This window comes from Gracilinanus agilis, chromosome 4 (assembly GCF_016433145.1).
Source record: "Gracilinanus agilis isolate LMUSP501 chromosome 4, AgileGrace, whole genome shotgun sequence".
NCBI classification, from domain to species: Eukaryota; Metazoa; Chordata; class Mammalia; order Didelphimorphia; family Didelphidae; genus Gracilinanus; species Gracilinanus agilis.
This window is the reverse complement of record NC_058133.1, coordinates 66,570,834-66,584,634: the sequence shown is the minus strand read 5'-3', so window position 1 is coordinate 66,584,634 and position 13,801 is coordinate 66,570,834. Positions and strand designations below refer to the sequence as shown.

Genomic DNA, 13,801 nt, shown 5'->3' with positions numbered 1-13,801 from the left:
AGTGAGATGAAAGAGGCAGTCATGGTCTCAGGGAGTTCAGAGTTGAGTGCTTTAGAAGGTCCTCCCAAGGCATATTTTTTGCAGAGAGGTATAAGATTTAAAGGTTATTCAGTGATCCTCATTCAGTGCACAGAGGAAGAAACTGAGGGCTACAGAGGCTAAGTAAACTACCTTAACTCTAAATCCTACTGATGCAAATATGCAAATGGTATGTCAGAGGTAACACTAAAACTTGATAGTATAAGCCCTCTGACTGATTAAAATATTTATTAAGCACTTACTATGTGCTAGGCACTATACTAAGGACAAAGTAAATAATTACAAGAAAATAAGACAAGTCCTACTCTCAAGGATATTATGTTCTAATAAAGACAAAACACAAAGGGGAGCTAAAATGTATTTCCAGATCAGTGTACCTTGCTCTTTTGAAAGATGATGAAAAAGAGGAGGGATGACATTGCATGTTAAGAAGCCATGCTCTTGAGAAAATCCAAAAACCAGAGGGGAGTAGCACCATGGAGAGCATTTGGATGAAACTCAAGAGAGGTAGAAACTGAATAGTTTCTTTTTCAATGGAAAACCATTTTCTAACACTCAACATAAAGGAAAGCATAAAGAAAACATTGAACTGCCCTTGGTTCAGGGGAATAAACCATATGAACAGAAAGAATACATGAGCAATTCAGGGAACAGATTACAAATCTGTCAGAGTTCTGACATCCCTCCCCTTCCACTCAAGGTAGAACCAATAAGAATCTCTTGACTTGCTTTAATTCTACTGTAGTTTCATTCTTCAAAAGGTGGAAAAACCAACAAGGTGAAATTCTCTCCTGAACCTTATTCTCATTAAATAGGAAGAAATTGGTTGTTGTGGTGGAAATAATGGGCCCCTTGGAGAGAGTACTTACTCTTAGTAGTACTTTAGGCCTATATCAAACTGCTTGCTCTTTCGGTACTAGGAAGAGGGAAAGGAGAGAGGAAGAGAATTTGGAACTCAAAATTTTCTTTTAAAAAAGGAACGTCAAAAATTATCTTTACATGTAATTGGAATGATAGGGGAAGAGAAAGCCAGGCAGTTTGACATGCACCTTGAATTTTGGGAGAGCAAATTTCAAAGGGTTTGGCAAGCCAGAGAGAATGCTCATGAGCTAAAGTTCCCCAGGAGGAATTAGTCCAGAAGGGATAGGAAACTGAAGAATGCAATTCTGAGGACATAAATGGAAACAATTCTAATGAAGGAATAAAGGAAAACTGCCCAAAGAAAGACTGGAGGTACAAGTACACTTACTGACAAACTTAGATTTTTAAAAGATATAAGAGAGAATAAGTTGAAACTGGTGAAGAACAACAAAAAGAGTTTTGTTGTTTTTTTAGTTAGTGAGAAAAAGGGAGAATTAAAGATGTAACAGCTTTTGGTGGTGGACAAGATGATGATTGAAAATTGTAAAAAGGTGGAGCTTCTCCATTCCTATTTGTTGACACTTTTTAACTCTCAATGTAAAAAAGAAAGCATAAAGAGAACATTGTGTTGCCCTTGATGAGTTCATCCCACTTGATTCAGGTGAATTTAGTTACAAGTACTGAAAGGTGCAGATATAATTTTGCAGAAGAGGTGAGGCACCGTTAGTGGTATCTGAAAGATATCCTGCAGCTCAAAAAGGTAAATGTCCTGATTTTCAAAAACAAAAGAGCTTAGAGTCCACAAATCAGTGGACTCTAAGTCCATAAATCAGTGAGCTTCATTGATTTCTGGCAAAACTAGTAAAACTGGTATAAGCATGTAACATATAAATGAAATGGTCAAGAGACTATGAGAAGAACGTCTTGCTTTTTGAAAGACATGATCTAACGGCCGGCATCACCTGATCCATAGTTCATGGGAGACTAGCCTTCTTATTTCTTTCTTTGGAAATTACTAAAGTAATGAAGCTATAGTTGACCTAGATTTTAGCAAAGCAAAGATAACCTATCACTAGTCTCTTGTAAAAGATGAAGAGATGTGTACTAAATAGTAGAATTCGATGGACTTAGAACTAAACTGTCCATCAGACTCAAAGAGTTAGTCATTAATGATTCCATGTGAGCTTAGAAAGAATTCTCTAGTAGAGTGCCTACAACATTTTTTGTTGATGACTAGGTGACTTTCAATGATCGATAAAGGTATAGATGGCAAGTTCATCAAATTTGCACATGAAATAGAGCTGGGCAGAATAACTTAAAGGTTGACATAATAAGATAACAAATTAGGAACCAAAAAAAAAAAAAAAAAAAACCAGGACAGGCTAGAACATCAGGCTAAAATGAATAAGATGCTATTATTTAGTAGGGATAAATGTTCAATTTAAACACAAGTTAAAAACTCAACATCACAAATACAAGATGTAACAGGCGCAGTTGGATGAAACTTTATCTGCAAAAGTTCTGGTGCTTTTAGTGAACTGGAAGCTCAATGAGTCAGCATTGCAAAATTGAGAAGTGAGGCAGTTTCCTGTATTACGGAGGTGATGTAGACCCATAGTCTTTTGCTCTTATGAGACTACATTTGGAATAATTATGTTCTGTTCTAGGCATCACAGGTTACAAAGACATTGATAGACTGAGTGGTGCCTAGAATAGTTTCTTAACCTGGGTTTATGAACTTAAAAATACTGGTAACTCTACTTCAGTGTAATTGGTTTTCTTAGCAATCATCTATTTTATTGGTGCTGATACAGGGTCTATGGGTATCCCTGACCTGCCAAAGAGATCTATGACTCCAGGAAACACAATCGGAACAGAGAAATGTTTAGCCTGGAGTAAAGTCTGAAGAGGATATATCTACATCTACATCTACATCTACATCTACATCTACATCTACATCTACATCTACATCTACATCTACATCTACATCTACATCTTCATCTATATCTAGGGATTAGCTGTGATTCAGTATTTGAAGGGCTATCCTGTGGAAGATGGATTCGATTTGTTCCATTTGGCCCCAAAGGACAAAACTAGGACCAAAAAATGGGTAGAAATGTAAAAAGTTTAGGCTTGTGTTTGAGAGTATCTTCCTCACATGAAAATACTCCAAACTAGAATGGGTTGTCTTGAGATACGGCTTCCCGTCAGTGGAAATCCTTCAGCAGAGGACGAGTGACCAAAGCATGTAAATGGAGGGGGGGATTCTTTGGGAGGGGTCGGACATATGGAGGGCTTAAGTCTTTTCTAACTTGAAAACTGATTTTTTAAAACTAAAGGTCAAAAGGAGCGGAGGCTGACAGGACAGCAGAAAGGATGCCATTGTTTTTGGTCATAAGAAAAATTGGTGGATTCAAGTAGGGTTAATCATCTATTTGAAAGAAGAACAGATCAAAAATGGCTAAAAGGACGTTGAAGCCAAAGGGAAGCGATGCTGGGGTCCCTGACGAGTTCAGATCGCCAGCCCAAGGGACTGGGACTGACAACTGACAGGGAATGGCTGAGCCCCGGCGGTGATAACCGAGTTATGCTGGAGGAAGAGAAATGAGACAAGAAGGATGCGGGAGGCTGCAGAGCGGGGAGCTGCACGGACGGTGAGCACTTGGACACCAGAGCAAGGATCCCCAAAGCCTGTGTAGTTTACTCAAGAACAGCCCTCATCCAGCCTGGAATTGGGAGGAGCTGGGTTCAAATCTGCCTTCTAACTCTTCCTACCTGTGTGACCCTGGATCAATCACTTAACTTGCCTTTCTGTAGTTTAAAAAAAATTATTTAAAAAAAAATTTTAACCCTTACTTTCCATCTTGGAATCAATACTGTGTATTAGTTCCAAGGAAGAAGCATGATAAGGGATAGGCCATGGGGGTTGAGTGACTTACCCAGGGTCACACAGAGCCACCCCACTGCCCCCCCTTCTGTCTTAAGAGTTGTTACCAAGAGAAAGTAAGGATAAAAAAAATCATGCCAAAACACAGTTCATTTTTTAAAATAGATTTTTGGGGGTCTAGATGAGTAGAGGGAGGAGTTGTATATATAGTTCACCTAGATTTTGGTAAAATACTTGAAAGTCTATAAAGTTATTTTTTGGGGGGTGGGGGTGGAAAGATGCGATTTAGGGAGGGTCCAACTAGCTAAGAATTGACTCAATGGCACGCCCCACGGTACTCATTAACAGTTGAGACCTGGAGAGTCTCCCTGGGATGGCTGTGGGTCCACTGCCAAAGGTAAGACGGCCCTGCGCACTTATATTTTCATCGATTGCTTGAATAAAGACATCGTGGAGCCCTTCATTTTTAAAGGGTTCAAAGCTGAAAGTAAAAACGTTTACAGATAATAAAGTTTAAAAGTTTCGCTAACACCCTGGATAAGTCAGGCTCCAAAAAGAAAATATATAAGCTAGGACGGCGAGTTCAATGTAATAAAATGAAACTGAATAGGAATATAAATGCAACGCCTTGCACTTGGACTTCTTAAAAAAACGAGCTCCGAGCCAGGGGACCGGGGCATGGCGCTTCCTCTCCACTGCCCAGCCCTTCCTACTTTTCATCCATATGGGTTCTAAAATGGAAGGGAAGAGTTTTTCAAAGAAACATTTTTTAATGAGTTCTTAGGAACGTGGTGGGGGGTGAGACACGGTTCGACAGCAAACTTGTCTGGAAAAGATCTGAGAGTGAGTAGCCTGTAAGTTCTGTAAGAGTCAGCCGTGCCAAAAAGGCAGACGTCGTCTAGAGCTCCAGGAAGAGAAAGGCAAAGCGAGGAGCCTGCTGGGTCCGGAGAGCTGCAGAGGCGGACCTAGAGACCGGAAGTGCTGGGTTCAAAAGAGATCGCCAACATTCCCTCGCTGCGCGGCCCGGGGCGGGCCTCTCTTCTGCTTTGGGAGCAACAGGCAGCACCGATTCTGAAAGGGAAGGATTAAAGAGAGAGAGGAAGGCAGAGCTCCTTACTGTCTTCTGCCCTAGTATTTGCAGGGGTGTGAGCTGCATTTTCGGAAGGACCGTGAAACACCGGAAGAGGAAGAACGCCTTTGAGAGGGTTTTCAAGGCTTCTCTCCTTCGAGGATCCGTGCATGGAGCTGGAGATGTTTATCTGAAGCGCCAGTGAAGGAGAGCATCGGAAGAGAGAACGACACAAAAGGAAAGCTTCAAGGAGGCAGATACGGGCTCATGGTTAGAACGAAAAAAAAAAAGTTCTCCGAAAGTGAAGCGGGCTTCCAGGCTCCTCCTCACCGGAGGTCTAGCAGAGCTGGAGGGCCACGTGGAGACCCAACTCCAGAGCTGCCCACATTCCTTCCAGCACTTCCCTAAGGGAATGTTATGGCCTTCTCTTTAAATAATAACGCTAAACATGGAAGTGGGAAGTGCTCCAAGTAGGCGTTGTTTAGTATTTGTTGTTGGTTGGTATTTCTCCCATTGAAAAACATTAAAAACAAAAAAAAAAAAACCCCTTACTTTGGAATCAGTACTGTGTATTGGCTCCAAAGCAGAAGAGTGGAAAGGGCTAGGTGATGGGGGTTAAGTGACTTGCCCAGGGTCACACAGCTAGGCAATGCCTGAGGCCAGATTTGATCCCAGGACCTCCCCTCTCTAGGACTGGCTCACAATCCTCTGAGTCATCCAGCTGTCCCCCCAAAACATATTTAAAGTAGGGATGGGCAGGTGTTAACACCAGCAGAATCATAAATGTCTCTTTTTAACCATCTGACAATGGTTTTTCAGTTACACTTTGAGGGCTTAAGGGAAAACCATTTTTCTGTCTCATGTAAATGCTGTATAACAGCCTCCCCACAAAAAGGTATCCTCCATCATTTGCTAAAAGAGTGTACTATCTAAGAAGGAAGGAATTGTTAAGTATGTAATGCATGCATGCATGCATGTATATGTATGTAAGCAGGCATACTGGAGAGAAACCTTGGTACATTTTTATTTCTTCAGAATTCCTATAGGGTCTTTGTTCTTGAGTTTTCGTAATTATATATTTTAATAAGCAGCAAAAAAATACTATAATTTGGAACAAAAATAAAAGTTGACCCAGGATCTTCCCCATCTTCTTAATTTATTGAGAGCTCCAAGTAAAGTTGCTCCATATTAAAAAAGAAAATTAGGGACTGTGAGAAGCAGTATGTGCTGTTAAATCATTCTCTAATCCTTAGATACCACAGAAATCACTTGATACTTTATTGAACACTACCAGAGCCCTTTGGGAAACTAAGAGCAAATAGGTCATTAAGGTGAACTTTCAAAAAGGTGCACCAAAACAGCTCCCAAAGAATTGAGATTACAAGTAAAAAAAGGCACCTCCTCCTGATTATGCATGCATGCCAGTGATAAAATGTGAGGCAAATACTGGAAGGGAATAAGGTCAGTTTTTGGTGTCTAGTCCCAGCCCAATCCGTGGGTTTGCCTCTCTGTAAATGGCCTGATTGTCTCCCTAGGGAAACATGAGGTCACTAAAATGATGGAGGCCATTAGCTTTGACTTCTCAAAACAGTATTCTGAAGGCCTAACAGAATTCTAGATTCAGAACCTTATGTAAGGGAGCCCAGAGGCCATCCCCTTAGTACAAGTCTATTTAATAGAGGAACTCCATTTCAGAGAGGCTATTCCCTATCCAAGGTCACATGGTGGTAGAAGCTGGATGGGACAAGAGGTCCGCTGATTCCCCAGTGCTAGTAGATCTATGGCGCTGATTTTATTAGTTGTCTGAGCAGTGAAATACTAAAAATAAAGAGAACTTGTGTGTTGAGTTATAACATAAAAAATATACTGAGTTTCTTCTTTGTTCTCATTTCTTAGATGTTTGATAACCAATAATATCTTCCAACTCATGTAACTAAATAATTTAACAGAAAAAAAGGAAGACAGAATTAAATAGTTATTTTCTCATTAAATGTGTAGTTTAAATCCTATCTACCAGTTTAGGAAGAAGAAATATATAAGGATCAAAGTCAGAATGTTAGCTTAATAATAGAAAACCTGACATTGTTATTAAAATTAGCACTAAGCATTTATGTACGATCCATAGAGATGTTTAGCAGAATGAATATTAGAAGTGTTTAAATTAAAAAAAAAAAGTTACAGGGATCAATAATGAGCTTGTGAATTTCTCTTAACAAAAGGAAGAAAAGCCATTAAATTAATAAAGACAAGTGTTCAGATTTATTTGGAAATTCACAGTTTCTAATGGCACTACAGCTCTGTAGTTACATAAGTCTTCTTTCCACAATGTTGAATGCTGCACTCAGATGATATTATTTTCCCATTCCTACCTCATTCTAATTTGGACCTCAATTTACTGTAATTATTATAAAACTCAGGTCCTCTTGCTCTGAATGGCTAAATGTGCAGACCGACCAACAAAAATTACATCACCCAAAATGTACTGGTAAACTAACATGAAAGCAGCAAAAAAAATTTCTTAAAAGGCTTTAAATAAGTCACATTACATACAATACCCAGAAAAGGCATCAGATCAGTTTAAAAAAGGATATTACTGAAAGTGCTCAATAAGTTATAACAGTCTAACAAGGGATGTGAAGCTGTTAGACTTCTCGACACACAAAGAAAAAAGAAAACGCTTTCTCCAACTTCACTCACCATTGCACATTCACACCCGCTATGGAATAATTATAATCCAAGTATACAGTCGCTGCCAAAATTAAAAAGAGAAAGTATGAAAAAAGACAAAAACCACACACATCCAAACATCCTGCCCTGCACATTTGTAGCCAATACTAAAGCAAACACATTATGGAATAATTCATTCAGATGTGACTATTACGAAAGTTTGGCAAACTCAGTGGCATGTCTGCTTACATTTGGATTCTGCATTGATAATATAAATTTTGAACTGTGCTATAAATTGGTCACAAGTGTTTTTCTTCCTTTTGCCAAACCTCCTTCTCCAAAATTTGCACTTTCAAAGGATTATTGTTCATTGTGAACAATCAGAATTCAAATGTAGCCAATGAGTCCCTATAATGAGTTAAACATCCTCAAGGTGAATCTATAAAAAACGTAGTTGGGAACAATGGTCATCTGCAAGGTCCTAGGTGGTCCACTTTATGTTTATATCATTCAATTCCCAAGGATAAATGAATTCATTCTAAATCAAGTAAATGAAAACACCATTAACAGCATCACACTCCCCCTCAGAGATCTTTTATATTCCTTGGTGAGTTTGCTACCCAGACATCTTCTAGGCAAATCTCATGTGATCTTCACTGCCCGACACACGCGGACAGGCTGAGCTAGGGGCACGGCCGCTCGTAGAGCAATGTAGTGTTTACAACTTCAAAAAAGCTTATGTTACCAAAGAAATCAGATGACAGAAACAAGTTTCTCTTTCTCTCTCCTCTTCCAGTGGCGTTATAAATAGACACAAGGCACATAAATATGGGAAGGTGCAAGAAATAGGAACAAAGCTGAAGGAAGAGCATTAGGCTTTCATTCCTATTCTACCCAAGGAACTGGGTTTCCAAATTACCTTTGCCCCAGTAATTAATCTGTGAAAAAAACATCTTTATAAAATATCTCCCATTGTCCAGGTAGGAAGTGATCAGACTTGTAAAACTGCAGCTCATTAACCAAGATTGACACAATCCCATCTACTTAAAAAGGCAGAAATCATAATTTCTGAATACTTTTCCCATTAGTTTTTAATGCCTCCCTAACCCGCCCCCCCAACCCCTTCAAATACCACAGACTTCTTTCAGTGAACAACAAAAGTCTCCAGTATGAAAAATTCAGCTAGTTTTAGATGTGTCCTGATACTGCTGTGACACCAAACGTTCCCACTGTGATCTCCTTGTTTCCTTTGATTAGTTCATGCAGGCTCGGCATTGAACCCGACTTAGTCTGAATTAAAGTTTTTATTAACTTTCCTTGGTCTTGGACTCTAGATCGCCTTCGTTTTAAAGCCCTCTTCTCAGTTTTTGTTTTTTGGGTCTGTCCATTACACAAACTTGTGCAAGCTGAAATGCCACAAAAATAGGATTCCTCAGACTGGGATGATGTCTCTGAGCTTCCTTCAGATGGAGGACCCTTATAAGAAGAGTGATAAACCTCTCCCATATTAGAGAAATCTCTCTGGTTCGTAAAGGGCTTCCTTCCTTTAATGTCTCCATTGGCTATCGGTTGCGATGTGTCAGATGGCTTTACAGTTTCAATTTTTTCAGTTTTATATTTGCAGCGTTTCTTCTACAACACACACATACACACACACAAAAAAGGAGAATTGGGATTAGAATTTCAAACATTATGTAGTTATTTATCTGGAAGAACTCAATTATTGTGAAATAAGTGCCATCTTCTAGGATCTGGAACACAGCAGGCACTTAAAATAAATGCTTAATGATTTGAAATGTAAGAATACATACATGTTAATCATGATTCATGCTGCTACTTCTGGCTAAAGATAACTATCATTAAGATTGAGGTAACCATATAAACAACATTAATTCTCATAATTCATCTCTAAAATAGGACTCCATTTCCCATTTTTATGGAGAGAGGGGTACTACTTAGCTGGTTTGTGTTTATTATATCTTATATCTTAAGACCACACTGACCCCATTCTTTATCTATCACCTCATAATACACCAAGTGGACTCTGTAAATACAAAATTACCTTTTTTTCTGGTGAGAACTTGAGTGGTTCTACGATGTATAAGTCATCTGGGTCTACTACAAGGAGAAAGAGATTTTAAAATGAAAGAGTCAACTGAGTTGGAATTAGTCACTAATCTTACACAACTACTATTAAAGTAAGGTTTTTAGCTTTGATCCAGTAAGATCTTAACAATCTAATTCCCAACAGTTAAAAAAAAAAACCCTGAATTATATTTGTAACGATACCTAATGAAAATTTCAAATAAGCATTCCAATTCAGTCAAGAGCATTTTTCAAAATTTGTGGCTCAGTATGCACAAATACTGTATTCCTAGGAAGCACTAGAAGTAGACTAAACCTAACGTTTTCTGAGACTCAGAGACACTGCTCATGTTCATAAAAAAAATTTGAAGGAACTCCAGAGGTCCAAAGTTCCCAACTAATTTAAGAATTCCTTTCAACATCTCTGTCAGATTATCTAGCCCCTGCTTAATAACAACATTTTAAATTATAGTAAAACCAATGGCTAGTGCTTTGAGGCTTACAAAATGCTTTATAAATATTATCCCACTTTATCTTCACAACAACCCTGGGAGGTAGGTATTAATATTAATAATAATTTTACTGAAAAGAAAACAGAAGTAAATAGAGATTAAATGATTTTCCTGGGGTCGCACTGTAAGTGCATGAGGCAGAATTTGACCTCAGGTCTTCTTGACTCAAATCTCAATATTCTTATGCACCATGCCTATTAGATGCTTTGTGCCACTTCTTTGCCCTGATTAAATATTTATAAAATAGAGAAGTCACCACTGCAAAGTGGATCCATTCCTTTATTAAAATGGCTCTATTTTTTTCAGAAAGTTTTCCTTACATTGACATGAAATCTTCCTGTCTCTGTTACATCCATCAAGTGGTTCCAGCATAATTTAAGCTTTTTGGAAGTTTATCATTCCCATCTCAAGCACATGATGAGGACTAAAAAGCAGGCAAAACTTTGGGAGTAAACACACTCCTCCAATTCATAATAAGTATTGTCATTTGCCAAAGATGTCACTATAAAGGTGAATGAATGAATACCTTTATATCACCTGTTTCTCAAATGGTAGCAAAATTATTGGTAAAACAAGGACAATTTTTATATTCCATTTTCTAAATTCAGGTGGACTTAGCAGGAAGGGTTTTTTTTTTTTGGTTTGTTTTTTAAACCCTTAACTTCTGTGTATTGACTTATAGGTGGAAGAGTGGTAAGGGTAGGCAATGGGGGTCAAGTGACTTGCCCAGGGTCACATAGCTGGGAAGTGTCTGAGGCCGGATTTGTAGCAGGAAGGTTTTAACACCCCCCTAAGGTGCCTAACATAGCCCCAGAAAAATAGCAAAAACTTACAAAAAAGATTATCTTATAACTTCATTATATATTCTTATGCATTAGTTAAATGCTTAATTAAAAAGAAGCATTTGAAAATTTTCTATTATTGTTTTAAGCCTAGAAAAGGCATATTTGTTTTACTTCTTTTTTGGCAAAGAATCATAAAAATTTTTTTAAATATTAAATTCTTCATAAAATATTACTTAAAGTTTGTCAATGTTTTGTAGAGAATAAATAAGCTATTATGTACATCCAAATATAAATACAAAAATTAAATTCTACTCTATGACTGACTTTTGCCCTGTTGTTTCTCAGTCTGATGAATGCCCAGGAGACTCTCCTGACTTATTGATATCCCTTTTGACTCTCTGCTCTTGAAGCTGCAAATGAGCAGAGGAAGAAAAAAAAAAAGAAACTGCTCTATTTTATAAAAGTAGACATTTGCTAAATTATTACTTAACTTTTATTAAAAAATAACCACAAATATTAAAACAAAGAAGATACAGCATAAAACTTCATTTTCACAGATTTTCCCCTATGTACCCAGTCAACCTAAAGGAAAGTATATTTTAAGGTCTGGTAAATGTTGATTTACCTGGATAATGACATAAGCTATGTGCACATTCTAGTAGGATTGCTTTATAACATAAAAATAACCAATAAACACATTTTTATATGAAGCCCTATAAAAAGGGTCAAAAAGACCAAGCTACTGGTCATCTAAAAAATAATTTCTCTAGTATAACCATTCTTAATGGATTATTAACATTTGTTTAAAAAGGTAATGCTTATAAGGTTCTCCCCATCATTATATTATTTACGTTGCCCACAAGAAACCTGTTTCCAATTAATCCATCAGGTGCCTATTAGACAATAAGGGGCTGACATGCTAATCCAAAGTATACTTAACCTCACCAGGGACAGAAAGAAAAACAATCTTAAAAAGTGCAGGACTCTCACTTGTATCACAGATAGCAGACCTTTGGAATTGGCAAGGATCTCTGAGATAATGTAGCTTAGTACAATAGATGAAAAAACTGTAGCAGCAAGCTGAGGCATTAGATTGATTATTTGTTGGAAAATTGGAAAGACTGATCTTTTAAAGACAATTATACTTTACTAATTTTCTAACAAAATAAAGCAAAACCAAGGAACATTTTAAATAAGAGCTCCAAAAATGAAAGCCATTCGGCTTTTTCAGTATGGTTGTGCAAAGTAATGTATGTGTATACGTACAAGTGATAACTGGATATAAAATGAATTAAAAGTTGTTTTTTTAAAAAAAGGAAATGGATGAAAGGATGAAAGTATATGATGTATTACTTGTTTATTTGAACATATGTCTTAGAAATTTGATTTTATAAGATTATTCACTTTCAAAAATGAATACCACAGAAGCATATTTTGCATGATAATACATGTATAACCCAAATTGAATTGCTTGCCAGCTCCAGGAATGGGAAGGGAAGAAGGGAAGGGTAAAATTTGGACTATAAAACTCACGGAAATTTATTAAAATAAAAATAAAATGATAATGTCTTTTATCGAAGCCTTAAACTTGCCTATCTACAATGAAGTACATGTAAAAACCTACTAAAAGATGCCATCTACTGGTGAATCAGTAAACTTTTACTCAATCTCTGGATTTATAGGATGAAAGCAAGGAAGAGAAAAAAAAACTAAGCTATGAAAATATGGTTTAACAGCAACATATTATAATTAGAAACAATTTCAATGCCTAATGACCTTTCTGCTTTGGAAAGACTATCTTAAGCATATCTGTAATATAATTAGATAAAACTTTTGTATTTATATATAAACACACACCCACAAAAAGCCTACCTTCTCTGCCAGTTAATTGAAGAGATTTTGATCTGATGAGGGGAAATGATGTTCTTCTTTTTAAATTCAAATCATCATATGAGGAAAAACACCTAAAAGAAGTTAAGAATCATTAGTATACATCAAAACCTGCCCCCAAGAAAATCACAAATAATACTCTAAAATATTTGGGTTAGGTGGGGACTCATTAGAACTCTACAAAACCGCATGAAGATGGTACACATTTAAAGTTTTAAAAATTGCATTAAAATATGCTTTCCTTGCTAGATTTTTCAATATTAATCAACCAACAAGTATATGTGTATATGCATACGCAGAATAACAGTTTGGGAGGTAGTACTAGGAGGTAAGGGAAAATCATAAATCATAAAGATTTCATGCAGAAGATTGCCTGAGCTTCATCTTAAAAGAAGAGGAAAAAGTAAGCAGTAAATTCAAGAATTGAAGAATGGCCAGTGCAAAGACCTGAAGATGGGAAATGGACTGTCTTGAGTGAGGAAAAGGAAAAAAGCTGTTTTGGTTGGACTGCTAGGTGCAGTAGGAGAAATTAATGTCCAAGGAAGGGTGGAAAGAGAGGTTAGAGCCAAGTTTTGTATGTGGTTTTAAAAGCTAAATAGGAGTTTATATTTTACCCTAGAGGCAACAGAATGGACTGGATTTAGTTGAATAAGGAAGTAACATGGATAGATTTACTTTGATTGCAGTTTATTGGGTTGGACTGTATTGAAGAGACAAGTCAGGAAGTAGGATGATGTTATAATTTAGGTAAGAGGTGATGAGGATCCAAACTAAGGTGACGACTGTGTAAGTAGAGAGAAGGGGTTTATATATATATATATATATACATATATATATATATATGGCTTCAAATGACTAATAAATTTTAGGCAACATTAGTGCTCTTATCGTGCAGAGGAGATTGTCTCAATAAAACTATAGTAGCCAGGGAAAGGGCCTAAAGTGCTGACAATGACAATGGGACAACTGAATTTAGCCCTACCAAAAAAAAAAACAAAAAAAAAAA

At 37.1% G+C, this 13,801-nt stretch overlaps 1 protein-coding gene across 1 annotated transcript in view; it reads right to left on the bottom strand.

The window, feature by feature from the left end:
- Nucleotides 1-8,626: 8,626 nt before the first annotated feature.
- SUCO (SUN domain containing ossification factor) overlaps nucleotides 8,627-13,801 on the bottom strand; it is an 85,842-nt gene continuing 80,667 nt past the window's right edge. The window contains exons 22-24 of the mRNA XM_044676858.1: nucleotides 12,778-12,869; nucleotides 9,586-9,641; nucleotides 8,627-9,155 (exon numbers count right to left, since the gene is read on the bottom strand). Of these exons, the coding sequence (XP_044532793.1) occupies nucleotides 8,712-9,155; nucleotides 9,586-9,641; nucleotides 12,778-12,869 (592 nt within the window). The 3' untranslated portion in view covers nucleotides 8,627-8,711. The remainder of the gene's footprint in view (nucleotides 9,156-9,585; nucleotides 9,642-12,777; nucleotides 12,870-13,801) is intronic.